Consider the following 27852-nt stretch of genomic DNA (forward strand, 5'->3'; position numbering starts at 1 on the left):
TGGCAAAAACTCATTTCCTTTTAATGTATTTTTCGGCCGACCGTTTTAAGACCAAAGAAGATACAAAGGAACCCAAAAAGCTTTGTTTACAAACAAAGGGAGGAATATAAGCAAAACTAATAAAGTCCTATTTCTCCTGCAGAAACCGTAGTTTAACACTGTTTTGAAAACAAACATGTGATACTTTTTGGTAAATAATTTAGGAGAGGTATTTATAGTTATATATTATACATATTAATGTTTAAAGGTATATTCGAGAAAGGAAAATAATATATGCAGAAAAAGTATGGAAAAGGGGGGGGTCCCCCGTCAATACCCCTCGACACTTCCCCTCCGGTCCCAGACACTGAGATCCAGACAGCTATGATAATTAACGAACTATTTTCAAGACCTGGTCGATTTATGAAGTGTTACAACGCCTTGCGCCTTGTCCTTTGATTTTGTCATATTAACTAATTTTTAACTTTTTTGTAGCCCTGAACATGTATTTTTATAATTCCATTTGCTTTTTTCTAGCTTCAACTTAAATGGAGTAATGGGAAATATACTGATATATTTTATTATATGTGAACATTTTCTAGCTTCAGCTTAATGGAGTAATGGGAAATATACTGATGGGAAATATACTGATATATTTTATTATATGTGAACATTTTCTAGCTTCAGCTTAATGGAGTAATGGGAAATATACTGATATTTTTTATTATATGTGCACATTTTCTAGCTTCACCTTAATGGAGTAATGGGAAATATACTGATATATTTTATTAAATGTACAGTTTGGTTCACTGCAGCATAACTCCTTTATCAGTAATATTTAAGTATTCTTCTTTCTTAAAAAAGCTTTATTTTTATTTTATGAACTTGTAAACTTTTTAACTATCGAGATATTTACATTTATTTTTGGGGTAGGCTATCGTAAAGTTTCGGGGGGTTTATCCTATTTTTCTAGAGATAGATATAAAACATGTAATAAAGCAGACACCTTTAAGTGGAGTGACTTAACAAAATTTAAAATGTCTGTTCGAAGCGTCAGTGGAGATGGATTAGATATACATCGTTTAAAAGAGACTCACAACCTTTTTTAAAGCGACCCTTGATTAAAAAAAATTGTAGTAAATCGTCTTTGAACCCAACTATTCCCTTATCTATAAAATATATTTTTGTTATCTAAAAGCTGACAACCTTTGGCCATAATTTCCCTAGAATTGATGAGAAATGGAATTATGTCTTTGCCACAAATTCTGATTTTCTAATTCCTATATCTTGCAACTCAATGTCACCCAATTTTAAACTATGAATTCTATTAGATCTAAGTTTAAAATATTAAAGGTTGACATCAATCTCAATTGAAAAGTTGCAATCTTGAGTTTGTGGCAAAGACTCAATTCTTGTTTTTATTTTAAAGATGGATTCTACAATGTATCGTTTCTGAGATAAATCTATTAAACTGTTGAGAATCAATTATGTCACTGGTTAATTGAACCCTAGCTTTAAATTAATGAAACAGTCCCTTTAAGTGCAGTTAGGAGCAGCTAGGAGTAGAAGTATTTGAATGCATTGAACTGCACTGCGTGTGGTATCTTTATTCAATACCGGGAGATGAGTCTTAAAATATTATTTCAATAGAGTTAAATTATTTTTTTTCAAATTCTTTTCTAACTTTCTAGGTTTGTTAATGTATGTATTTGTAGGAACGTTTTGTAAGTTTTATTAGAATTGATGATATTTAATTTTCTTTTTATCTTTCAAATTCGTCCATATCCGACCTTATCGTTGTTTAAAACTAGTTGTACGATAAGGGGTTCTTTAATCTTATCATGACCGTGATATTCCATCCTGTAGAATTAAAAGACTAAGATATAAACCTTCACATTGTATGTGTTTAGAGGTGGGACCTCTTGTATTGAGGATATCTAGATTAATACTTAATCTCGATCTTTTGTTAATCTGCAGATTAATGTAATCCTTATTTGAAGAGTGTCGTCTGTGGAAAACGAGGGGAATTTTGCGTTCAACCAACGAGAGAACAGAGAAATTGCGCGGATTTAAAAAATCAAGAGATTAAACAGATTCTTCGTAAAATTCAAAAGTGTCCAGCTCAGAAGTCAAAACTTTTATGTTGTTAATCTCTGGATCAAGCCTTGATCTCCATCTTATGCAGATTCACAGATTAATTTAATTCCTCTTTGATATCCTGTGGTGTTCAGGGATAACTTTAGTTAAGTGATCAAGCATGGATCCTCAATTTTTAAAGTGTCCACATTGGATATCGAGAATATACGTTCAGGATGAAGAAAAAGAAGTTAAGACTACTGGATTATTTAAGATTGCAGTCGAGTACGAAAAATCTTAATCTAGGAACAAAACTGGAGTCTGTGTTGCATATATCATATGGACAACTATATCACGTGGATTTAACGGTTCTGTCAATATATCAGAAAGCTGTGGCGTTCGATCACAATTTGAACCATTATACATAATATTTTAGCCTTTTTTCTTAAATACTTTTTGTCGGCATATACATAATGAAATAATGAAAAAGTATAATATAAACATATCCGTAAGTTTAAAGATTGTTGAATTGTAGACCAAAACACGTTTGATTTCAAATAAATGAAACCAAATGCTTCTCAATCTGGCTAGTCCGGGGTGATATGTCAACCAACTCAATATATATAAGGTAACTATATTACAGATGGGGTTACAAGTACGAGTTTTGCGCTCTTATAACAACTGAAGTATTTCTTTTAACGGACCAGGGTTTAAAAATCTTGCACGACAATAAAAAATGGTGTTTTCAATAATTTTCATAATTCTTTTCACATTTAGATTTTCAAAAACACGTGTTTGTTAAAATACTTGGTTAAAAAAGGATAGGCTTGTATAGAACGAAAAAGTACAAATCTAACAACTGGTTACTCTGTAAAGGTTATATTATCTAAGGAACGCAATAACTGAAAATTGTCGCTATAGTGCTAATTAACAACTAAACATTCTTGCATTCTTTTCTTTTACACTTCATTTTTTTCACAAATTTTAAGTTTTATCGTAAGAATGTTAAAAGTTTCCTAATGCCATCTTGCAGCCAACAAATTACACACATTCCTGAGGGCTATAAAATCCAGTGTTTCCACAGCGGAGACCTTAGCTAGAGCTTTTATGAGGAGGAGAGAGGGAGAAAGAACCCTTAAATATTTTAATATTAAGTTGGGTTGAGAATTCTAAAGACAGATAATGAATATTTATGAATATCCTGGCGAGCTGGGGCTGCTGAACACTTGTTTAGAATAATCTATGTTTGAACTCTGAGCAGAGGGTTTAGATAAATATATATACAATTGTATAAAAATATGGTAGAAACCAGGGTAAAATAGTAATTTCATTTTCCAGGTTTGGAGTTAAATTGGTTTATGCCTTGTTTTTGTTTACTATCAGATAATTCTAGGTTAAGTCCTGAGAATCATGTTCCAAGTGTGCGTAATAACAGATTCAACACCTAATTCCATAAATCTTAAGATTATCTTAAACCAAGAAAACCATAAATATATAAATTGGATATTTCTATATTGGATATTTCTATATTGGATATTTCTATATTGGATATCTCCATATTGGATATTTCTATAATGGATATCTCTATATTGGATAACTCCATATTGGATATCTCTATATTAGATATCTCTATATTAGATATCTCTATATTTGATATTTCTATAAACTTTTTAAACTACACCATTTATATATATATGTGTGCATAGCTTTGTGTGTGAGTAAATCTCTATAATAATAATATTGGATATCTCTATAATGCATATCTCTCTATCTCAATGTCTCTATAATGGATATTATTAATTTTTATTTCAATGTCTTTATGCTGGATATCATGAATTTTTATCTCAATGTCTCTATATTGGATATCATTATGTGTCTATAATGGATATCATGAATTCTTATCTCAATGTCTCTATATTGGATATCATTATGTCTCTATAATGGATATCATGAATTACAATTGACTCTGGAAATCATTTTATTAACCTCCAACTCTATTAAGCATCTCTACAGTGTACATTTATTCTCAACACTTTAAACATGAAATTCTTTAAACTGAAGCAAGAAGTTAGCTCTTTGCACCCTTGGAATATTCATGACCAAGGCTATAAAAAAGCATAAGACGGTTGGTGAAGTCAAACCAAGGGCAAAGTTGGGCCTGATTTGAAAAATGGATGCATAATTCTCATGGCTGTGTTCTCGTTCCTCAGTAAGTATATATATATATATATATATATTACAGTGATCCAAAGGTGGAGAGCTCTAGATGAGAATTTTGCTAAATACTTTTTAAAAATAAGTTTAACAACAAGTTCTTTTAAAGTTCTAAAATGTATTTGTCTAGAGCTACCAAAAAGTTTAAGTCAGGTAAAATCAAAGGCCAAGGTGTTGTGACACTTTAGAGTCGACCCCGTCTTGAAGATAGCTGTCTGAATCTATGTGATATCATCATCTGAATCTGTTACGATCTTTAGCATATTCAAAGTCATTTTTTTCATGTTTCTGAATATATTCGAGATCTTGGATTTGAGTTTAATTAATAGATCTTTCGATACAGCCAAATATCCAGCTGTTCAACCGTGCAGGTTTTTATGATATCCGAGTTCATGTATCCCTTCATCATCGTATCCGTTAAACCCTTTATTCCTGTGTCCTTGTATCCCTGCATTTATATTCTTAAGTATATATTGCATCAATGTATCCTGTATTCATATATTCATGTATCTCTGTATCCAAGAATTCAAGCATCCAAGTATCCAAGTATCCAAGTATCTAAGTATCCAAGTATCCGTATATCCAAATATCCAAGTATCCAAATATCCAAGTATTCAAATATCCAAGTATCAAGACATCCAAGTATCCAAGTATCCAAGTATCCAAGTATCCAAGTATCCAAGTATTTAAGTATCCAAGTATCCAAGTATCCAAGTATCCAAGTATCCAAGTATCCCAAGTATCCAAGTATCCAAGTATCCAAGTATCCAAGTATCCAAGTGTCCAAGTATCCAAGTATCCAAGTATCCAAGTATCCAAGAATCTAAGTATCCATGTATCCAAGTATCAAAGTATCCATGCATTCAAGTATCCAAGTATTCAAGTATACAAGTATCCAAGTATCCAAGTATCCAAGTATCCAAGTATCGAAGTATCCCAAGTATCCAAGTATCCAAGTACTACTAGATGCAACCTGTAAACTCAAGTCATCTCCTCTCTAGGATCCCGCTGATCTTCTGATAACTTTATCTAAACTAACTATTTTTCAAGAAAATTAGAAGACAAGATGAAAAAATTATCAAGATCAAAATCATCAAATTCGGTCCGTTGAAGAATGAATGATAAGGGAAAAAGTTAATGGAAAAAGAACAGGTGGAAAAAGGATAAATGTGATTGAAGCTCTGATAGTTTCAAGGAGGGAGGGGATGGGGTGATTCCTGGTATCCTGGTATCCTGGACCCTGGTTTCCTGGTATCCTGGTGTCCCGGTATCCTGGTATCCTGAACTCTGTTCTCCTGGTATCGAAATAGCGGTAAAAACTTGGTTCATGTTTTTACACAGTTTAAATCCGATGGAACTGAATAAATCTTGGTAAATACGATTAGTTTTTCCTTGCGTCGGTTTTATTGAAATTCTAACGAATATATTTCTTTTCAGGAATTCCTGTCAGCCGTTGTCTCATTAATGCGTTAAAGTTTCCGCCGGACATTTGTCTGTGTTTCTTGATAGTGGATAGTTTGTCTAAATTAGATGTTTTTTTCTCATCAAAATCATCAGAATTTCAACCTTATCATGGAATCGGACGGTTATAAAATATCTGGGTTCAATTTGAAGCCGTGAAGATTTCAATATTTCATCACAGGTCTGGAAAAAATGACAAATTACACAAATTTTGATACTCTAATCAAGCGATGATTTTCAAAATTTAGAGTGTGGGATAAGAAGTGTAATAACAATGAAACAATAAGAGAATTAATGGTATGTATTGTGTATACTGTACATATTACAATACAGACTGTACAGTACTGTGTACACTGCAGACTGTACAGTATTGTGTACACTGCAGACTGTACATTATTGTGTATACTGCAGGCTGTTTAGTATTGTGTACACTGCAAACTGTATATTATTGTGTACAGTGCTATACAGTTTACACTGCAAACTACACACTATTGTGTACACTGCAGACTGTACAGTATTCTGTACACTGGAAACTGTATAGTATTGTGTACAGTACTATACAGTTTACACTGCAAACCGCAGACTGTACAGTATGTGTACACTACAGACTGTACTGTACAGTTTACACTGCAAACTAAATAGTATTTTGTACACTTCAGACTGTACAGTATTCTGTACGCTGCAAACTGCAGACTGTACAGTATTCTGTACACTGAAAACTACAGATTGTACAGTATTTTGTTCACTGCAGACTGTACTGTACAGTTTACACTGCAAACAAACAGTATTCATTACACAGCAGACTGTACAGTATTGTGTAATCTCTTTTTGTCTGTCCGAACATAACTACCCCTGGACCGATTTGGCTCAAATTTTGATTGGAAAACTCGGTAGAACCACGGAAATGTTATAACTGTGATTCAAAATTTAAGTTGAATCGGTTGACATTTCTGTGGAAAGTTTCCGGGCAAAGCCGTGTTTCCAGGCTAGTGTCTAATATTAATCAAACATTTCTAGAACTAACACCATAGGGTGTGGGGAGTAATTGGCATATATAGCAGATAGGTAGGTCTGGTGTTTTATACCAGCCGAACCCTGAATACACATGCACCCTGCAACAGTTTATGATTGTGGTTAAAATGTTTAATTGACGATAAAACCTGTAAATATACAGAATTTAATCAGAATCAGACAAATAATCTTTATTTTATTAAACATAACATAACACAGCTTAAAGGGACTGCTCCTTTATTTTATTAAACATAACATAGCACAGCTTAAAGGGACTGCTCCTTTATTTTATTAAACATAACATAGCACAGCTTAAAGGGACTGCTCCTTTATTTTATTAAACATAACATAACACAGCTTAAAGGGACTGCTCCTTTATTTTATTAAACATAACATAACACAGCTTAAAGGGACTGCTCCTTTATTTTATCAATCATTATACAACTTTTAAGGACTGTTTTTTATTTTATTCAAGCATAATATAAGACAACTTGAAGATACTGTTTCTTTATTTTATCAAAAATAACACAAAAAAACTTACGAGGAATGCAAAAACATTGTAGTGAGTAGTGACCAAATTTTCTATTTCAAAAATTCACTAGAATTCCAAACTGAAAGCTTTATGGCAAAATAATGTTAAACTCAAAACATGTTGGGTCCTGTAAAAGTGTTATACTTCTTAAACTAAAAGTAGGTTAATTAATTATTGTCCAACAGGTCATCTTTGTCTTAATCTTTTCAACTTTGTATGTACAGGGTTACCTACAAAGGATGAGACTGTACAGACGGCTGTACAGAATTTTGTTTAGTCTCTTTTTTTCCATTCAGGGTTTCTTGCAGGCTAAACTGCGAGAAACCAAAATTAAGCTTCAAATCGTCATATTTTCAGAGTTGTTTTCACAGTCTCATCCTTTGTGGGTAACCCTGTGAATCAAAATCTACCGATTGAACCCAAAATAATTAATATTCCGCCGTTTTATAGAGAAAACAGGATTATGTTTGCTTTCTTTTACAAGGTTTCAGCTGGTACAACACAAACTACATGTATACAAGGAGATACTATATGACTCTACTGTGAGAACTGTTTTTAAAATCTACATCTACCTGATTTTACTCAAGTACACCTGATCTATTATAACTCTATTGCGAAGGAGTATATATCTGTTAACAATTAGTGTTAAGTTGGTTACCATTAAACTTGAGTAAAGAGCTAGAAGCATAGAATAGACCTGCAGCATTTCATAGATAAGGGATAAACTTAGGAAATTATGTTTATTGATGTCCTCCAGGTGCCCCTGAGGGTTGATCCAACCTCCTCCAGGTGCCCCTGAGGGTTGATCCAACCTCCTCCAGGTGCCCCTGAGGTCTGATCCAACCTCCTCCAGGTGCCCCTGAGGGTTGATCCAACCTCCTCCAGGTGCCCCTGAGGGTTGATCCAACCTCCTCCAGGTGCCCCTGAGGTCTGATCCAACCTCCTCCAGGTGCCCCTGAGGTCTGATCCTAACCTCGTCTTATAAATAGTATTTTTATCCGAGCCTCAAGCAATATCGTCTTTACCACACAGCCTAGCACTAGCATTACACACGTTTAAAATATCCAATATTTTTGGTTCAAATTGGAAGGATGATGTGAGGGGGGATATAGAAGGGTTGGGGTGAGGGGGGGGGTTAATGCAGAGGGGGAGGGGACTGGGGGGATGGATTAAGAAAGAAAAGGGTGGAGGGTGATGATATACTTAAAGTAGTAATTTTAGCAAATATATCATTTAGACATGTCTTAATCCTAACAAACTTACACCCTGGCACACACACACACACAACAATCAACAATACTTTTTACTTCAAGAATAAGATATTTTTTTGCAACAGAGTTTAATTTTTTTTACAGCTCCAGAAATGTTTGTAAATTATATAATACTTTTTTGAGGCTGGTTTTAATTGGTATGTCCAGATTCAGATTGACAGTAGAAAAACTGTGTAGATTACCCTGAGTCTCCCGTCCTCTTGTCGTATATTTTTAATATTATTATTATTATAATAATTTATTATTATTATATTATTATATATTATTATTATTTTATTATTATTATTATTATTATTATATTATATCTGAATATAATCGTGTACCTTAAGGACTGTACGCGTGAAGTGACCTCGATGCAAAGATGCCAATGTACAATTTATAACTATACCCTTAAAAGCGTAGGATCAAGTGTGAATAAGATGTTTTTGTTTATTTAAACTGTTTAAATTCTTTGCAGTTTCCATGCAAAAGTGACTTGCGCAATTCTTGGTTAAAAGAAACATTGGATTAACTCACAGAAATAAACACTGGTTGAGTCAGACAAACGACGTTATCTTCAACATTTTTGATTAGATTAAGCTTTCAAGAGTACCGTTGTAAAACTACGCTTCAGTTCCTTTCAGTTTGTCTCCACGAGTCCCACTAAACATGATGATCAAGAGGCGATTTAAATATCGTCTTAGATTACTAATCTAATGACCGAAAAAAGGTTTCACGATCTTAAACCTTCTAGAATATCTCTTAACTAGACTGTAAGGGCGTTTCACGCCCATCTTCTATTTTGATTGTGAACATTTTCTCGAATAAAAGTTTGCGGATTTTTGAAAAAAATCGTGAATTTTCAAAATTTTATGTTCATCGAATTTTGTTGGAGGCAAATTTTTTAAATGTTGATCATCCATAAACCTTCCCTGGGGTCACGCGAGGTCCCACAAATAATTTGGGCCCGGACGGTTCAGCCGTTTTAAAGTTTATTGGATGCAAACAAACAGACAGACACCCAAACAAACAGACAAGCAAAGTATATATATATAGATTGGTTGATTAGATAAAGATTATAAATGGTTGAATATCACAATATAGCTCATGTCTCTCTACTATAAAGAAATGATAATTTTAATAGGAGACTAAACTTGTTGTATACCAAATAAAATGTGAATGTTAATGAGCAGTTTGAGATTATGATTTATTATGATCAAATGATCTTACCAGAGTATATTATACCTTGATAAACCAACCTACTGCATTATTGTGAAATTCTGATCAAACCNGTATTCCATACTCCAGGGGTATTCCATACTCCAGGGGTATTCCATACTCCAGGGGTATTTCATACTCCAGAGGTATTCCATACTCCAGGGGTATTCCATACTCCAGGGGTATTCCATACTCCAGGGGTATTTCATACTCCAGAGGTATTCCATACTTCAGGAGTATTCCATACTCCAGGGGTATTCCATACTCCAGGGGTATTCCATACTCCAGGGGTATTCCATACTCCAGGGGTATTTCATACTCCAGAGGTATTCCATACTCCAGGGGTATTCCATACTCCAGGGGTATTCCATACTCCAGGGGTATTCCATACTACATATTCTATACTCTAATCTAATATAATTCACAGATGCATTTGAATTTTTCCCGCCAAACTTGATGTTTGTGGCATTTTATAGATTAATTATTATTATTCTTTTCTGACCTTGGGATAAATTCTAAACATTTTTCAAATTTATCTTTTTCTGTTGGATCATCCTCCTTCAGAATTCAATCTTTTTGTGGCCAAATAATTTTCAACGCTCTGACAAATTATTCTTTGACACAAATCTGATATTTTCAAGAGGTATTTGGAAAAAATCCTGAAAAATCATAGTTAGGGATATTTTTAGAGCTCAATGGTCCGGGATTGATTTGACTCCATTCATTGGGCAGCGTTGAATTCAAACTGGAACAGGGTGACTTGAGTTCGGAAATTTTAGAATTTAAGATCTTCGTAAGAAGCCTAGATTCAGTAGTATTTAGTTTTTCCTATTAACATATGGGATAGTTTATAGATTCAACATACTTATTTATTTAATTTTAAAGGGACTGTCGTTGTAATTTCAAGAGGGCATGTCCAATTCACAACGGTACCCTTTAAAACTTAATCTAATCAATAATGTGGAAGACGACATCATGGAAGTGATTAATTCTAATAAGTATCTGATTTCTGGCCACAAATTAACTTTTCTAATCTCTTATCTCTATATCTTTGACGGGGTAAACCTTTTATATTTCAAACTTAGACTATTTTATCCAACAGAATTTATAGTTTGAAATACCAAATGTACGTCTACGACATAGGGGTTTAAAAGGGTAAAACCCCAGTTTCATTCTCCATTGTCCGGAAGCAGGAAAGGCGTTAAGAACTTTTGTAGTTAACCCTCACACTTGAAATAATCAGTTTTCAAAATGGATTTATAATTTATACTTGATCAGACAAAGCTAGCTTTTAAGGGTACCGTTGTGAATCAGACATGCCTATACTACCTCAGAGCTTGAGTTTGGATTTTTATCTTTCTACTTTTTCTGCTTATCGGATCGAAAGGGGTTAGATATCAGTTTGGTGATCAAGGATTATCTGGGTTAGTTCAAATTTACTCCGTCTATAAACCTTGTGAAGCTTGAAAAAGGTTGAGAGGTTGGTATTCATGAATTCAGTTTTTACCCCAAGTGTCAACTTTGACCCTCCACCAATCCAACCAATACACAAGGAATAATGTGGTGTCAAAAGTATTTTTATTATCGGCCCCTTTTTAAATCTTGGTTGAAAATTCGTATTCATGACGTTTCATTTTAACTAATTACATATTTTTAAATCTTCAAAAAGGCTTCCCACTTTCTGAAACCTTTTTATTTTAATTTGGTTTAAAAAATAAATTGAAGTTTAATCTGCGTAAGAAATAGTCTCGTAAAGTTTACAGTGTACCCTGTATTGAATTATATACCTGACTGAATAACAAAATATAAAGGATAAATTTGTCAAATATTAAAATATCCAAGTACCAGGAGAACCTGAATAACCCGGAGAAGGAAGAGAAAACTCTCATAAATCCAATTATTCTCTAAAAACTTCAATCCAGTATCCGGGTCCTAGTTTCAATAGGAAAGTGTTGAAAGACCTGAGATGGTTTCCTTAGGTTCAGATTTAGTTCCTGGAAGAATAAACATCCCTTATTCACACAAAATAAACACAAAACTATTCATATGATTATATTAATACTATTAGATGGAAATTGGTTTGATTGGTTTGACTCGTTTGACAACGTCAAATAAGACAGAATAAAAAAACAATTACACTGTTAACTGTTAAAGGATTATCAACTGAATAGTAGGTGCATGGATCTTCAAAAATTATGTGATTCGCTGCAGTAGCTTGTTAATCTTTTTAATGACAAAAAAAGTTTTTTGTCGTTTTTTAAGAATCAGCTTTTAAGGGGGGACTATATTCGGCAATCATTATTCTTCTGCATGGGTTCGTTCAATGTTTGGATTTTAATGTAAAATTCAGTCTCTAGAGCTGAGTGACAAAACTTAATCAATTTTAAGGTTTGATTCCAGTGTAAAGAAAATTTCTCCGCGTTCAATCGTATAATCTTTGTATTGTGAGGAGAATTCCAATCCAAGTATCATATTCAGATTCACGGTGGGAATCCAGGCTTACACTCACCTTATCAAGATTTTAGATTCTCCAGGGTATGTTTAGCATACTAGAGACGGAGAATTAATAGTTTCTCTTAAAGATATAGAATTCAAAGATTGTCAGTCAGAATTAATGAAATATCTGGCCTAGGCAAAACCCCGATGAGCGTCATCAGTTATTGCGAATAATCTTGTTTATAGATATTTCTTCTTTAGTGACGTCAGTTTAAACTAGTTTTAACTAGTTTTTAATGTACGCAGCATTACTCCTGAATCTGCTAATTTTATAATTTATCAGAAATGATAAAAAACAAGGTAAGGAGGAGACTTTTCTGAGGAGAGTATCGTCAATCTTGAATATGCTTGATATCGATATCCAATGTGGGCAATTTTGATGATGAATGCTTGAGCCCTGAAATATCTTATTTATCTCCGAATGTTATCCTAGCAGTTATCCAAGTTATGTGCTAACTTTGTGTAATACTAACTTAATTACAATTTGACTTTGAAAATGGTCGTTATTTTATTCAAAATTTACTTGGATGCCTATATCTATGGAAGATCGAATAAAGAAACCCCTGAATGGTTTAGAGAGGGTGGGGCGGGGGGGGGGGGGGTAAACAAAGGATCATCACTAACGGAAACATTTTTACCCAGACATTCCTCCGGATTTAAAAGTTTCCAAGTATGGGAATGAACTGCTCTAATATGATACTAGGTGCCGGAGAAAAGTGATAAAAGAACCGAGAATCAGTAATAAAATGGAGACTGTAATTTACATCGGTATGTGGGTCAAGAATTTTCTTAGATTGATATCTTCTGATTTATTCTTGGAAAGAGGAGACAAAAAGAACTTTAGCATATTTCTCAACCTTATCCCCAGACTGTCCAGCCTACCCGGAGAAAAAGCTTGGCATCGCGCAACCTGTAAAAACATGCAGTTTTTGCAGGTTTATCCAACAGGTTTACTCCAGATTATTCTTAGGACGCTTATCAATCAGTTTGTCAAGAGCGTTTAAAAGCTTCTATGGGAGCGAAACATGTTTATTTTTAAGAGAAAGGAGGGGGGGGGGGTTATGACATTGATTACGGAAAGGTAGTTTAAAAGAATAAGGTATAATTGTATAACTTTTTTTTACATATTTTGATTTTTACAGAAATGCTTTTCTTCGAAATTTTCCACTAGAGCTTGATTAGTTGCCAAGTTAGAATTTTTAAAAAAGACCAAATTTTCAGTTTCTCCAACCCTGGAGATAAATCCAGAATTCTTCTCAGTATTCACTAATAACCCCCGGACCTGGAGAAATGAAGAATGTGTTGGGTTGGGTCGGAATGTTTTTTCTTTCAAAAATGTTATCCCAAACCATTTGTTTCTCTTGTTTGGGATAAAAGAACTCACAGAAAACCCCCCTCCCCTGCCATCCCTCTCTCCTCCTCCCCCCACTCCTACTTGTAATGAAAGCCTGAAGAGAAGGAGCGACTAATATCACATTTTGAAATATATCGGAATGTATGGAAGAGGGGTCTGACACTCTAACTTTCTAGGATAGATTTAATGAAATCTATTAAATTCATCACAGGGACCCCATTTGTAAATCAAATAAAGCAATGCATGTTATTTGTAGATGAAATGAGAAGCGGAGAAATAACTTGCTCCGCTACATCATCAAGGAAGAAATCCAACAACAAGATAAGATAAATCCACAAACCAGTAGTTCCGGAGAACGAGAACTATTCATTCTTCTCCTCACATATACTCTTTTTCCATATGTGATTATTTATCTTTCTATAAAAGACTAGCTATCGTTTTAGGTTCAGGAAGATATATAATTTATTTCAAAGTTCAAAGACAAAAGGACTTTTTTCTCTTCAAGGTTTGTTTTATCCTGACCTCTGAGAACCTGAGAGAGGAAGGAAAAATGTGGGAGAAATATCACGAGTACGGGTCGGCGCCATGGTAGAACTGAAATTTGTCTTCCTGAAGATATTTCTAAATCTCAATATGATAGAATCTGAAAAAGCTCCCCCCTCCCTCCCCTCTTTATTATGTTATGAATGCTATTTGGGAGAAGTGAAACCTTTCAGAAGAGATATTTAAAAGATTCCCGCATTTATTTCTCTTTTTAAAATTTTATATCATTGCGGAACAATTTAATAATTGCGGCATGTATATTTCTTCCTATGCTTTTTTATCTAGTATCTGTCAATGATCCGCAGAATAAAGGAATTGAGTCTTTGCCACAAACTCTGCTTTTCTAAACCCTATATCTTTGGATTCCAATGTCGTAGACCTTAGATATTTCAAACTATGAATTCTGTTAGATCAAATAATATAAGTTTGAAATATCAAAGATTTACGACATTGGGTTCCAAAGAAATAAGGATTTTAAATTAAGAGATTGTGACAAAGACTCAATTCCTTTGCGGAAATATAAAAATTCAATCATATTTTGTTTCTTCTGGATATTGGTAAATAATTAAAATGGCACGTACACCGTCAAAAATAAACGATTTAGAGGGAGTGGGGGCGGGGGGGGGGGGGAGGTCGTAATATGCGTAAAAATAATGTTATGGTGCCGTTAAGTAGATGTAATTTTTTTAGGAACTTTTATCTATCTATCTTTCTATCTATCTGTCAAGGTGTCTGTATCTATCTATCAATTTACCTATCTATCTATCTATCCATCTATCTGACTTGAGATCTGTTGAACCTGACACTGATGGATAAGAAGAATACTAAGTAGTTGAAATTGATCTTAGGGTCAAAATATCTTAACTCCTCAAATGCTTTAACCCCAACCTAGAGCAGAGCCTGATCCAACCCTTACCTAGATTAATCCCTAATCTACTCCTACCTAAATTAATCCCTGATCCACCCCTACCTAGATTAATCCTTGATCCATCCTTACCTAGACGTATTCCTGATCTACACCTACCTAGATTAATCCCTAATTCACCCCCACATAGATTAATACCTGATCCGTCCCTACCTAGATTAATCCCTGATCAACCCTATCTAGATTAATCCCTATCCATCCTTACATAGATTAATCCCTGATCCAACCCTACCTAGATTAATTGTAATCCACCCCCAACCTAGATTAATCCCTGATCCAACCCTATCTAGATTAATCCCTGATCCATCCTTACCTAGATTAATCCCTGATCCACCCCTATCTAGATTAATACCTGATCCATCCTTTCCTAATGATACTAGGTGCCGGAGAAAAGTGATAAAAGAACCGAGAATCAGTAATAAAATGGAGACTGTAATTTACATCGGTATGTGGGTCAAGAATTTTCTTAGATTGATATCTTCTGATTTATTCTTGGAAAGAGGAGACAAAAAGAACTTTAGCATATTTCTCAACCTTATCCCCAGACTGTCCAGCCTACCCGGAGAAAAAGCTTGGCATCGCGCAACCTGTAAAAACATGCAGTTTTTGCAGGTTTATCCAACAGGTTTACTCCAGATTATTCTTAGGACGCTTATCAATCAGTTTGTCAAGAGCGTTTAAAAGCTTCTATGGGAGCGAAACATGTTTATTTTTAAGAGAAAGGAGGGGGGGGGTATTCCTGATCCATCCTTACCTAGATTAATCCCTGATCCAAACCTACCTAGATTAATTCCTGATCCATCCCTAACTAGATTAATCAATTATCCAATCCTACTTAGATTAATCCCTGATCCAACCCTATCTATATTAATCCCTGATCCACCCCTATCTAGATCAAAACCTGGTCAACCCCTACCTAAAATAAACCTCTGGTTAACCCATATCTATAATAAAACCCACGGTCAACCCCTACCTATAATAAAACTCTAATCAACCCCTACCTATAATAAACCCCTGGTCAACCCCTATCTATAATAAAAACCTGGTCAACCCCTACTTATAATAAAACTCTAATCAACCCCTACCTATAATAAACCCCTATCTATAATAAAACCCTGGTCAACCCCTATCTATAATAAAACCCTGGTCAACCCCTATCTATAATAAAACCCTAGTCAACCCCTATCTATAATAAAACCCTGGTCAACCCCTATCTATATTAAAACGCTGATCAACCCCTACCTAAAATAAAACCCTGGTCAACCCCTATCTATAATAAAACCCTGGTCAACCCCTACCTATAATAAAACCCTGGTCAACCCCTATCTATAATAAAACCCTGGTCAACCCCTACCTATAATAAAACCCTGGTCAACCCCTACCTATAATAAAACTCTGGTCAACCCCTATCTAAAATAAAACTGTGGTCAACTCCTATCTATAATAAAACCCTGTTCAACCCCTACCTATAATAAAACCCTGGTCAACCCCTATCTATAATAAAACCCTGGTCAACCCCTACCTATAATAAAACTCTGGTCAACCCCTATCTATAATAAAACCCTGATCAACCCTTATCTATAATAAAACTGTGGTCAACTCCTATCTATAATAAAACCCTGGTCAACCCCTACCAATAATAAAACTCTAATCAACCCCTACCTATAATAAAACCCTGGTCAACCCATACCTATAATAAAACCCTGGTCAACCCCTACCTATAATAAAACTCTTATCAACCCCAACCTATAATAAAACCCTGTTCAACCCCATACCTTTAATAAAATTCTGGTCAACCCCTGCCTTTAATAAAACCCTGGTCAAAACCTATCTATAATAAAACCCTGGTCAACCCCTATCTATAATAAAACCCTGGTCAACCCCTGCTTATAATAAAACCCTGGTCAACCCCTATCTTAATAAAACTCTGGTCAACCCCTATCTATAATAAAACCCTGATCAACCCCTATCTATAATAAAACCCTGATCAACCCCTATCTATAATAAAACTCTGGCGAAGGCCATGATCCATCCTCTACCTATATTAGACCCAGACATCCTTTACTTTTATCAGACCCTGATACATCTCTTCCTAATTTAAGTCTTAATCCATCCCTATCCGGATCAAGATCTTATGCATCCCTTACCTAGATTAGAACATGGTTCAACTTAGTATAGTTCTTGTTTCAATATAATAGAGAATCAGGATGGAAAAGATTTCAGTTGAGAAAGAATCGATAGAACGGTTGGAGGGCGGGAGAAGGGAGGAAGGGTGTGTCTTTCCATTTTCTACAGATGTGTTTTTATTCATGCGTTAAAATCACTAGAATAGTTAAGTTTATACTTTACATATATTTATCTAAGTATATATTTGGCATGTCGGGTTGTTTCTTAGGATCTCAAAAACGTCGAAACGGCTGAACCGATCGGGTTCTTTTTGTTTGTTGGACCTCATATGAAACAACTAACAAAAAAATCACCAATTGAAACAGAAACCGGAAAAAATGATAATGTTTTTATTTAATCTATTGTTTCATACAAAATTTCCCAAAAATATGGTGAAAAGGTAAGACAACATTTGAATTATTAGATATTAGGGATGTTATATGTATTAATATAGATAACATTCCATTATGTAAAAAAACCACCTGTCTTATCAACCCCTTTCCTCCACTCCACTTGTTTTTAGAATATTTAATTCAATATTTGAATCAGAAAAATATAAACCGTTGGAAGTTCGGCCTTTTTGGACATTTTAAATTTATTCATGGAATATGGATTTTTGAAGGATATATATCTTATCCAACTTTATCCTACCATTTATCTTTTATCTATCTATTATCCATTTATCTATTATCTATCTATTATCTATCTATTCTATCCAATATCTATCTATTATCTATCTATGATATGTCTATTATCTATCTATTATCTATCCATTATCTATCTATCTATCTATCTATCTATCTATCTATCTATCTTATCTTATCTATCTATCTATCTATCTATCTATCTATCTATCTATCTATCTATCTATCTATCTATCTATCTATCTATCTATCTATCTATCTATCTATCTATCTATCTATCTATCTATCTTATCTTATCTATCTATCTATCTATCTATCTATCTATCTATCTATCTATCTATCTATTATATCTATCTATCTATCTATCTATCTATCTAACTATCTATCTATCTATCTAGGAAAATCAGCATAATAAGTTCAAGTTTAGAACTATCCTTCTCAAATACATTTAAGATTGCTTGAGGCCGGATATTATTCTACATATTCCTAGTTTATCTATTTTATCTGTGTTTAGATCTACTCCCGTATAAGGTTAATTACTTGTAATTTATATATTTCTGTTTCTTGGTATCCCACGTTTCTGATTTTAGAACCTATAAAAGCATGCTAAAACTTTAAACAATGATAAACCATCTCTCATCAAGATTTAACTCCCCCCCCCCCCNNNCCACCTTGTTATCTTCTTTCATGAATCCTTTAGTAATGAAGGAACGGAGTTTATTTTTACTCCAATCTCAACATAACAGTTCATTTTGAGCGAAATTACTGGTACAGTTCTTGTGACCTCGTAGCTCCTCCAGTACACGTACTTAAAGAAACTGTAAGCGTAATTTCAACTGACCCTCCGTGCAAATATTAGGTCTTTGGGATTTATCAAATTGTACAAAAAAATCCGATCAATATTTAATGTTACGTGACTAATTATTAGTTAAATCTTGCATGTACATCCAAGAATAAACAATACAAAAGCAAAAAATTGGCTTGATTTGTAGGTTATGTAGTTCTGGGCGCATAAACAAATATAGGCAAAAAGTACATTTCAGTTTCTCCCATAATCAGATCTAGAGATAGAGCTGTCTAAAACATCAATGAATTTTCTTTTAATCATGATAAACAGATTTGGTAATTTGTTTATTAAATGGTTCTACTCGATTTCTCCTATTTTTACAAAATCATTCCATAATTGTGAAAATTTTCGGGCTAAAATAGAAACAAAATTTGTTTTTTTTTTGCTTCTCTTTGCTTAAAGATATATGCTGATCAAAATAGTAAACTTGTTTATCATGACTTTAAGATCATTTACTACCATTTTGAAAGTGCTAGCACTAAAGCTGACCATGGGAAAAACTGAAATGTGCTTTATGCACATATTTCTTTATGCGCATAATGCTATATAACCTACAAATTAAGCCAATTTTTGCTTTTGCATTTGTGTAATTTGTGCAATTTGAAAAATCCGAAAAACCGAATATTTGTCCGATTCACAATCCCTTAACAGTACCCTTAAAAGCTGTGTCTGATAAAGAATGTGGAAGGTTTAAAGGTTTAGTTTTTATAATTCCTCTATATTTCCTTCTTCACTTCTGTAGAAAAACCACAGTTGAAATTAATCAGTTTTACAAATATAAACACGGATATTTAAAAATGATTTTAAACTGTAGTTCTTGAAAAAATAAGTTATGTTTGAAAAGAGGCAAGATTTTAATCTAAAGAGATGTATAATTCACCGCGATATCTCACCTCAATTTTTTTAATACTTTCCTACACTCTGCCTCTTCATTGTCTGTTAATCATTCTCCCCCTCTCTGCTTCCCTCTCTGCCCCACCCTATCCTCAGCTGTACAAATTGTGCATGATGTTTAATACCGGATCCAAATCAGCTGTACAAATTGTGCATGATGTTTTTAACCGGATCAGCTTTTTAGTATCACTACGCTTTGGCCGATGGTTTTACCTTAATAACTCATGTATAGCTCTTTAGCCTCAGACATGAACAAACGTTTGTTTTCAGTTTTAATTCTAAATAAGTAATTGGCAAAATCCAGATAGATAAAGTAGATTTGTAGAGTAGATTTGTAGAGTAGATTTGTAGAGTATATTTGTAGAGTAAATTTGTAGAGTAGATTTGTAGAGTAGATTTGTAGAGTATATTTGTAGAGTAGATTTGTAGAGTAGATTTGTAGGCTGTAAATATTAAAGGTTTAGAGCATCAGGTTACATCGGAAAGCTTTAATGATTAGAAAATTGCAGTTGAGTAATTTCCAAATCTTCGAATAAAAAATTTACCATATTGCACATTTTTATTGGTTTTGAATCAGCACAGAAATTATTTAGAATCCGGCTCATAATTGAATTGAACAGAGCAACGGAATGTTTTTACCAATGGGATGGCGAGAGAGAGAGAAAGGACTTTATTTTTGTGTTTTCTTAATTCCATTTTATACTTCCTGAGCTGGGAAATGTATATCGGGATTAATGCTTGATCCACTCTTTTTCTTAATCTCCAGATTAAATATTGCTTGTTTTCCTCTTGAATTTAATCTCCAGATTAATTAACAGATATATCGGGATTAAGGATATCACATTCTAAAGTTTTCAGCTCCGGTTATATAGAAAACAAACCTAGTTTCCACCTTGTTATCGTGTAGTTTACACCTTGTTTTCCAATAGTTTCCACCTTGTTATTCAATAGTTTCCACCTTGTTATCCAATAGTTTCCACCTTGTTATCCAATAGTTTCCACCTTGTTATCCAATAGTTTCCAGATTGTTATCCAATAGTTTCCAACCAGTTATCCATTAGTTTCCACCTTATTATCCATTAGTTTCCACCTTGTTAATCAGTAGCATCCACCTTGTTATCCAGTAGTTTCATCTTGTTATCCAGCAGTTTCTACCTCGTTATCCAGTAGTTTCAACCTAATTATCCATTATTTTCCACCTTGTTATCCAGTAGTTTCCACCTTGTTATCCAGTAGTTTCCACCTTGTTATCCAGTAGTTTCCACCTTGTTATCCAGTAGTTTACACCTTGTTATCCAGTAGTATCCACCTTGTTATCCGGTAGTTTCCACCTTGTTATCCAGTAGTTTCTACCTTGTTATCCAGTAGTTTCCACCTTGTTATCCAGTAGTTTCAACCTTCATATTCAGTAGTTTCCACCTTGTTATTTAGTAGTTTCCACCTTGTTATCCAGTAGTTTCCACCTTGTTATCAAACCTATCAAATCTCTCCTTGTTTGATGATAATTTTTTCTCTGTCTCCCGATTGGTTAAGAAGTAAGGAACCTTCACTTCTAGGTTTTAGGATATCCCCCCCCCTTCATCTCCTTCAACCAACCAATCTGTATTGTATAGTTTCAATGATTATACCAATATATTCCTGTATGCCTAGTTAGGAGAAGGGAGTCTGTATAAATTTTTACAAATATTTTTTAGATATTTATCTGAACATATTGTCTACTGAAAATACTACACAATTTAAAGTATTTTATTTGGGGGTTTTATTCTTGATATTTTTTCTCTCTTCTCCCCTTTAGATAATGAAAAAATGACCTGAGTAAACCGTAGCAAGTATTTGAAGAAAAATGATACAATTTAGTGAGGAATTTCAGGACCCTGCTTCTCCGGGCTATATACAGAATACACCATCCAGACCTTTATATATCTTAAACATTAACCCAAACACAACAAATCTATTTATAATTCATATTCAGAATATATAATCTTCTTTCTAACCATTGATAGATTGATGATCTATATCCAGGATAGATCTAGCTCTAACCAGGGATAGATTGATGATCTATATCAAGGATATATCTAGTTCTAACCAGGGATAGATGGATAATCGATATCTAGGATAGATATAGTTCTAACCAGGGATAGATGGATAATCTATATCCAGGATATATCTAGTTCTAACCAGGGATAGATTGATGATCTATATCCAAGATAGATCTAGTTCTAAACAGGGATAGATGGATAATCTATATCCAGGATAGATCTAGTTCTAACCAGGGATAGATGGATATTCTATATCCAGGATAGATCTAGTTCTAAACAGGGATAGATGGACAATCTATATCCAGGATATATCTAGTTCTAACCAGGGATAGATGGATAATTTATATCTAGGATAGATAAAGGGACACATAAAGGGTCACATGAAGGGTCACATAAAGGGTCATATAAAGGGATATATCAGTTGCAAATTATAAAATCCTGGGCAATGCTTCTTGGGTAAAAGGAACAGTAAAGACGAGATTCATTCCACAGTTGTTCTGGCTCTCACTGCAAACAGAAAAAAGCTTCCTGTCCAATCTGTTCCTGTTTTCTCAATATTGATTCTACCGTAAACTTGTGAAGCAAATAAATATTTAAAATTTTTCTATTTACAGAATGTGAAGGTAAACCTGTCTGAAGTTTGAATATTGGTTTGAGTAGCGTGAAAACTTGAAACTAAGATTATCCTGAGAATAAACATTTTTAAACCTTACAATGGGATCTTGAGTCCTGTATAGAATATAAATATAAACATGAATAGAAGCAACAAAAATACACAAACAGGGATAAATATGCAAATATACCTTTAGCTCAGGGAGGAGCTGAACCATTCTTGATATTCCCGTTGGAGACTGGATCCTCTTCTTTAGTTTTTACTTTTCCAGAGGGGCTGAGCCTCCGTAGCCCTCCTTCTGTACAGTGTACACACCCCAGATACTTTTTGGTTTTAAATTTTTTATATCTAATACCCAACTATGAAACATCTACTTATGGTATAGCCGTTTATGAAACATCCGATACTGGTATATACATCTATGAAATATCCACAAATGGTATATCCAGTAATGAAATATCAACTAATGGTATATCCATCTATGAAATATCCAACAATAGAATGTCCATCTATGAGATATACTTCCATGAAACATCCATCAATGAAATATCCATCAATGAAATATCCTTCAATAAAACATCCATCTATGAAATATCCATCAATGAGATATCCTTCAATGAAACATCGATCAATGAAATATCCATCTATGAAATATCCATCTATGAGATATCCATCTATGAAATATCCATCTATGAAATATCCATTTATGAGATATCCATCTATGAAATATCCATCTATGAGATATCCATCTTTGAAATATCCATCTATGAAATATCCATCAATAAAATATCCATCTATGAAATTTCTGTCTATAAAATATCAACCTATGAAATATCCATCAATGAAATATCCATCTATGAAATATCCATCTATGAGATATCAATCTATGAAATATCCATCTATGAAATATCCATCTATGAAATATCTATGAATGAAATATCCATCTATGAAATATCCATCAATGAAATATTCATCAATGAAATACCCATCTATGAAATATCCATCAATGAAATATCCATCAATGAAATATCCTTCTATGATACATCCATCTTTGAAATATCCAACAATGGAATGTCCATCTATGAGATATCATTCTATGAAACATCCATCAATGAAATATCCATCAATGAAATATCCTTCAATGAAACATCCATCTATGAAATATCCATCAATGAGATATCCATCTATGAAATTTCTGTCTATAAAATATCAACCTATGAAATATCCATCAATGAAATATCCATCTATGAAATATCCATCTATGAGATATCAATCTATGAAATATCCATCTATTAAATATCTCATCAATGAAATATCCATCAATGAAATATCCTTCTATGATACATCCATCTATGAAATATCCAACAATGGAATGTCCATCAATGAGATATCCTTCAATGAAACATCGATCAATGAAATATCCATCTATGAAATATCCATGTATGAGATATCCATCTATGAAATATCCATTTATGAAATATACATTTATGAGATATCCATCTATGAAATATCAATGAATGAAATATCCATCTAAGAAATATCTATGAATGAAACATCCATCTATGGAATATCCACCTATGAAATATCCATCTATGAAATATCCATCTATGAGATATCCATCTATGAAATATCCATCTATGAAATATCCATCTATGAAATATTTATGAATTAAATATTCATCTATGAAATATTCATCAATGAAATACCCATCTATGAAATATCCATCAATGAAATATCCATCAATGAAATATCCTTCTATGATATATCCATCTAATGAGATATCCTTCAATGAAACATCCTCAATGAAATATCCATCTATGAAATATCCATCTATGAAATATCCATCTATGAAATATCCATCTATGAAATATCCATCTATGAAATATCCATCTATGAAATATCTATGAATGAAATATCCATCTATGAAGTACCCATCAATGAAATATCCATCTATGAAATATCCATCATTGAAATATCCATCTATGAAATATCCATCAATAAAATATCCATCTATGAAATTTCTGTCTAAAAAATATCAATCTATGAAATATCCATCAATGAAATATCCATCTATGAAATATCCATCTATGAAATATCCATCTATGAAATATCCATCTATGAAATATCCATCATCTATGAAATATTTATGAATTAAATATTCATCTATGAAATATTCATCAATGAAATATCCATCTATGAAATATCCATCATTGAAATATCCATCTATGAAATATCCATCAATAAAATATCCATCTATGAAATTTCTGTCTAAAAAATATCAATCTATGAAATATCCATCAATGAAATATCCATCTATGAAATATCCATCTATGAGATATCAATCTATGAAATATCCATCTATTAAATATCTATGAATGAAATATCCATATATGAAATATCTATGAATGAAATATCCATCTAAGAAATATCTATGAATGAAACATCCATCTATGGAATATCCATCTATGAAATATCCATCTATGAGATATCCATCTATGAAATATCCATCTATTAAATATCCATCTATGAAATATCTGTCTATTAAATATCAATCTATGAAATATCCATCAATGGAATATTCATCAATGAAATATCCATCTATGAAATATTCATCAATGAAATACCCATCTATTAAATATCCATCTATGAAATATCTGTCTATTAAATATCAATCTATGAAATATCCATCAATGGAATATTCATCAATGAAATATCCATCTATGAAATATAGATCAATCAAATATCCGTCTTTGTGACAGAAACAATCTCAAGAACTGACGAGGGTCAACCCAGACCGAAATATATTTTCAATAAATGTAGAACTAACATCTACTTTTTTTACTCTACAGAGGTTTGGTCCATCACCATCACCGAAATTCAAATATCTGTCTTTGAAAAATCCATCTATAAAATATCAAACTATGAAATATTCATCAATGAAATATCCATCTATGAAATATTCATGAAATATCGATCTATGAAATATCCATCAATCAAACATCCTTCTTTGAGATATCCATCTATAAAATATCAAATTATCAAATATTCATCTATTAATTGTCTTTATTATAAACATTTAATGAAAATGCATTTCAGCTGATTGTTTTTGATAATCCGATGTTTTTTGTTTTGCATAACAAAGTGATCGGAATAGGAATGAAATTCATTTTTTCTTCATAGTCATAGGGCCTGCAGGAGTAATATTTGAAAAACAGAAGAGGGGGGGGGGGGTGTAGAGAGCTTTTAGCTATTCATTTTTAAAAAACTTTGATATAAATATTTAAATTAATTAGCATACTTTTTATATATTTATCCCTGAAACTGCCTAACTGAGCTCCCCCCCTCCAATGGTTTAGTTACGCTCTAAATGACAAGAGTTTTGATTGTGAATCAATCCAGGGTGCCGGAGTAATCAGAACTTACATAATCAACCCTTATCCTGCCTTCAACCTACTACTCAGGGGTTGCCACATTTTAAACAACGAACATAACATTTATCTAGGAAACAATCAGAAATGAAATATATATCAAATAAATGTCTATATATATTATATATTAACTATTTGTCTGCAGACTGCGTATGAAATGTTTAAACATGAAATATCCATCAATGAAATGTTCATATATGACTAAGAACTGTTATTTATTAATGAAATGTCCACTTCCGAAGTATTCGTTTGATATAAACTTGAACACACACCTGGATATAATCATGAACGGAAACATGAACACACACCTGGACATAATCATGAACAGAAACATGAACATAAACCTCGACATAATAATGCACTGAAACATGAACAAACATAGATATAGTCATAAACTGAAACATGAACAGAAACCTGGACATAATAATGGACAAAAACATGAACATAAACCTAGACATGATCAATAACCATGAACTGAAACATGAACATAAATCCTAATATGAGCTGATAAGTCTGAAGACTGGTGGGTTATTATCTGAACCAATCATCAGTAATAACACAGGAAAATATTAACTACAATTTCTTGAACTGCTGCAATTTAAGTTTAGATTGATATAGTTAAATATTATATATAATCATCACAATTCTACTCCGGATTGGTTGAAGTCCAGGTCCAGGGGCAGGCTGAGCAATATTTAACTTCTCCAGGTACACTTCTAAATCACGGAGACTGGGACTTGGATTTAATGAAGTTGAACTAGATCTGATACGGTTCAACCACGTATCTTAAATCGGTCATTCCGGACTTGCCCATGTCCTAATAGGTGTAACTCCATGGCAGTTGGTAGTCAAGTGACCTGGCTCAAATTCATTCAATTCGGTCCCTTGTCTTTTTTATAATATGTCTTTTTTTGCAGCAAAATGGCGTCATTTTTAGGAGATCCGATATAAGGATTTAATAAACAACACATTAGGCAATTAAACCTATTAAACTATTAAAAGTAACTGTTAAAACGTTTAAACTATTATTGAAACCAACTTGACACGCATCATTTAAAAACTTGAATTAAATTATTGACTCCCTGGGAAATTTAAAGGTCGTTTTTGATTTGAATAAAATATTTTGATATTCTTTAATTATTTTGTTTGAGTCTATATTTGACCGGATATATGCTCTGTGTACTGAGTAAACCTTATTAGTTTAGCTGAACCCGGAGTAAACATGATCAGCTCTGCACTAAACCTAAACAATTATTAAACTATTCACCAACTTGGGTTAGTCATCTTTATTTAAGTGGCTGCCGAGCCTCGGTTATGAAGATTACAAAACTTTTTGAGAATTGGTATCTAATGCTTTGTTCTTCTATAAAGTGATGTAGCTCCCTGTACCCCTTTTCTATCTTCCCGTAGTTCCCTGTACACCATAGTTTCAGTAGAAGTAAATATTTCCATTTACTGAGAGCACCGATATAAGGATTCATAACTCTAATTGGATAATGAGATACATAGAAAGATAGATGTTACCGCCATACTATTTCTATTGGTTCAGAAGAGACACCAAACACATGACTGCACCCTGATTGGATCAGACGCTAATGGACTCGTCATACCCCTTGTATCTTCTCGTAGTTCCGTGTACCCCTGTATCTTCCCGTAGCTCCCTGTACCCCTTGTATCTTCCCGTAGCTCCCTGTACCCCTGTATCTTCCCGTAGCTCATTGTATCTTCCCGTAGCTTCCTGTACCCTTGTATCTTCCCGTAGCTCATTGTATCTTCCCGTAGATCCCTGTACCCCTTTTATCTTCCCGTAGCTCCCTTAAGTTCCATGTAGATCCCTTTAGCTCCCTGTATCCCCAGTAGCTCCCTGTATCTCCCTTTATCTCCCTGTATCCCCCTGTATCTCCCTGTATCCCCAGTAGCTCCCTGTATCTTACAGATTATTATCTTTATCCTTTCTTGCGAGGCTTTGAAGTATTCATTAGTTGGTTGGAGTAGTTCAGATTCAATATTCTCAAACACAATAATCATTTTTCATTTTCTGCATCCACCCCCCCCCCTTCCCCAACCCTGCTCCGTAACTCTTTATTATCTACTCTATATATCGCGCGGTAAATTAAAATAGATTGAATCTCTTTTTTTCCAATGCTCTATTTATATATCTA

General features: G+C 33.5%; 1 protein-coding gene across 1 annotated transcript; it reads right to left on the reverse strand.

Moving 5' to 3' along the window:
- Positions 1 to 8013: 8013 nt before the first annotated feature.
- LOC111705291 (uncharacterized) lies at positions 8014 to 27457 on the reverse strand. Its single transcript, XM_023477786.1, has 6 exons — positions 27330 to 27457; positions 26883 to 26933; positions 26341 to 26453; positions 25963 to 26051; positions 9814 to 10131; positions 8014 to 8241 (listed from the first exon to the last, which is right to left on the reverse strand). Exons 1-6 carry the CDS (start codon positions 27455 to 27457, stop codon positions 8014 to 8016), a joined length of 927 nt encoding a protein of 308 aa, XP_023333554.1.
- Between the last annotated feature and the right edge of the window lie 395 nt (positions 27458 to 27852).

Source organism: Eurytemora carolleeae, unplaced genomic scaffold (assembly GCF_000591075.1).
Source record: "Eurytemora carolleeae unplaced genomic scaffold, Eaff_2.0 scaffold2, whole genome shotgun sequence".
Classification (NCBI taxonomy): Eukaryota; Metazoa; Arthropoda; class Copepoda; order Calanoida; family Temoridae; genus Eurytemora; species Eurytemora carolleeae.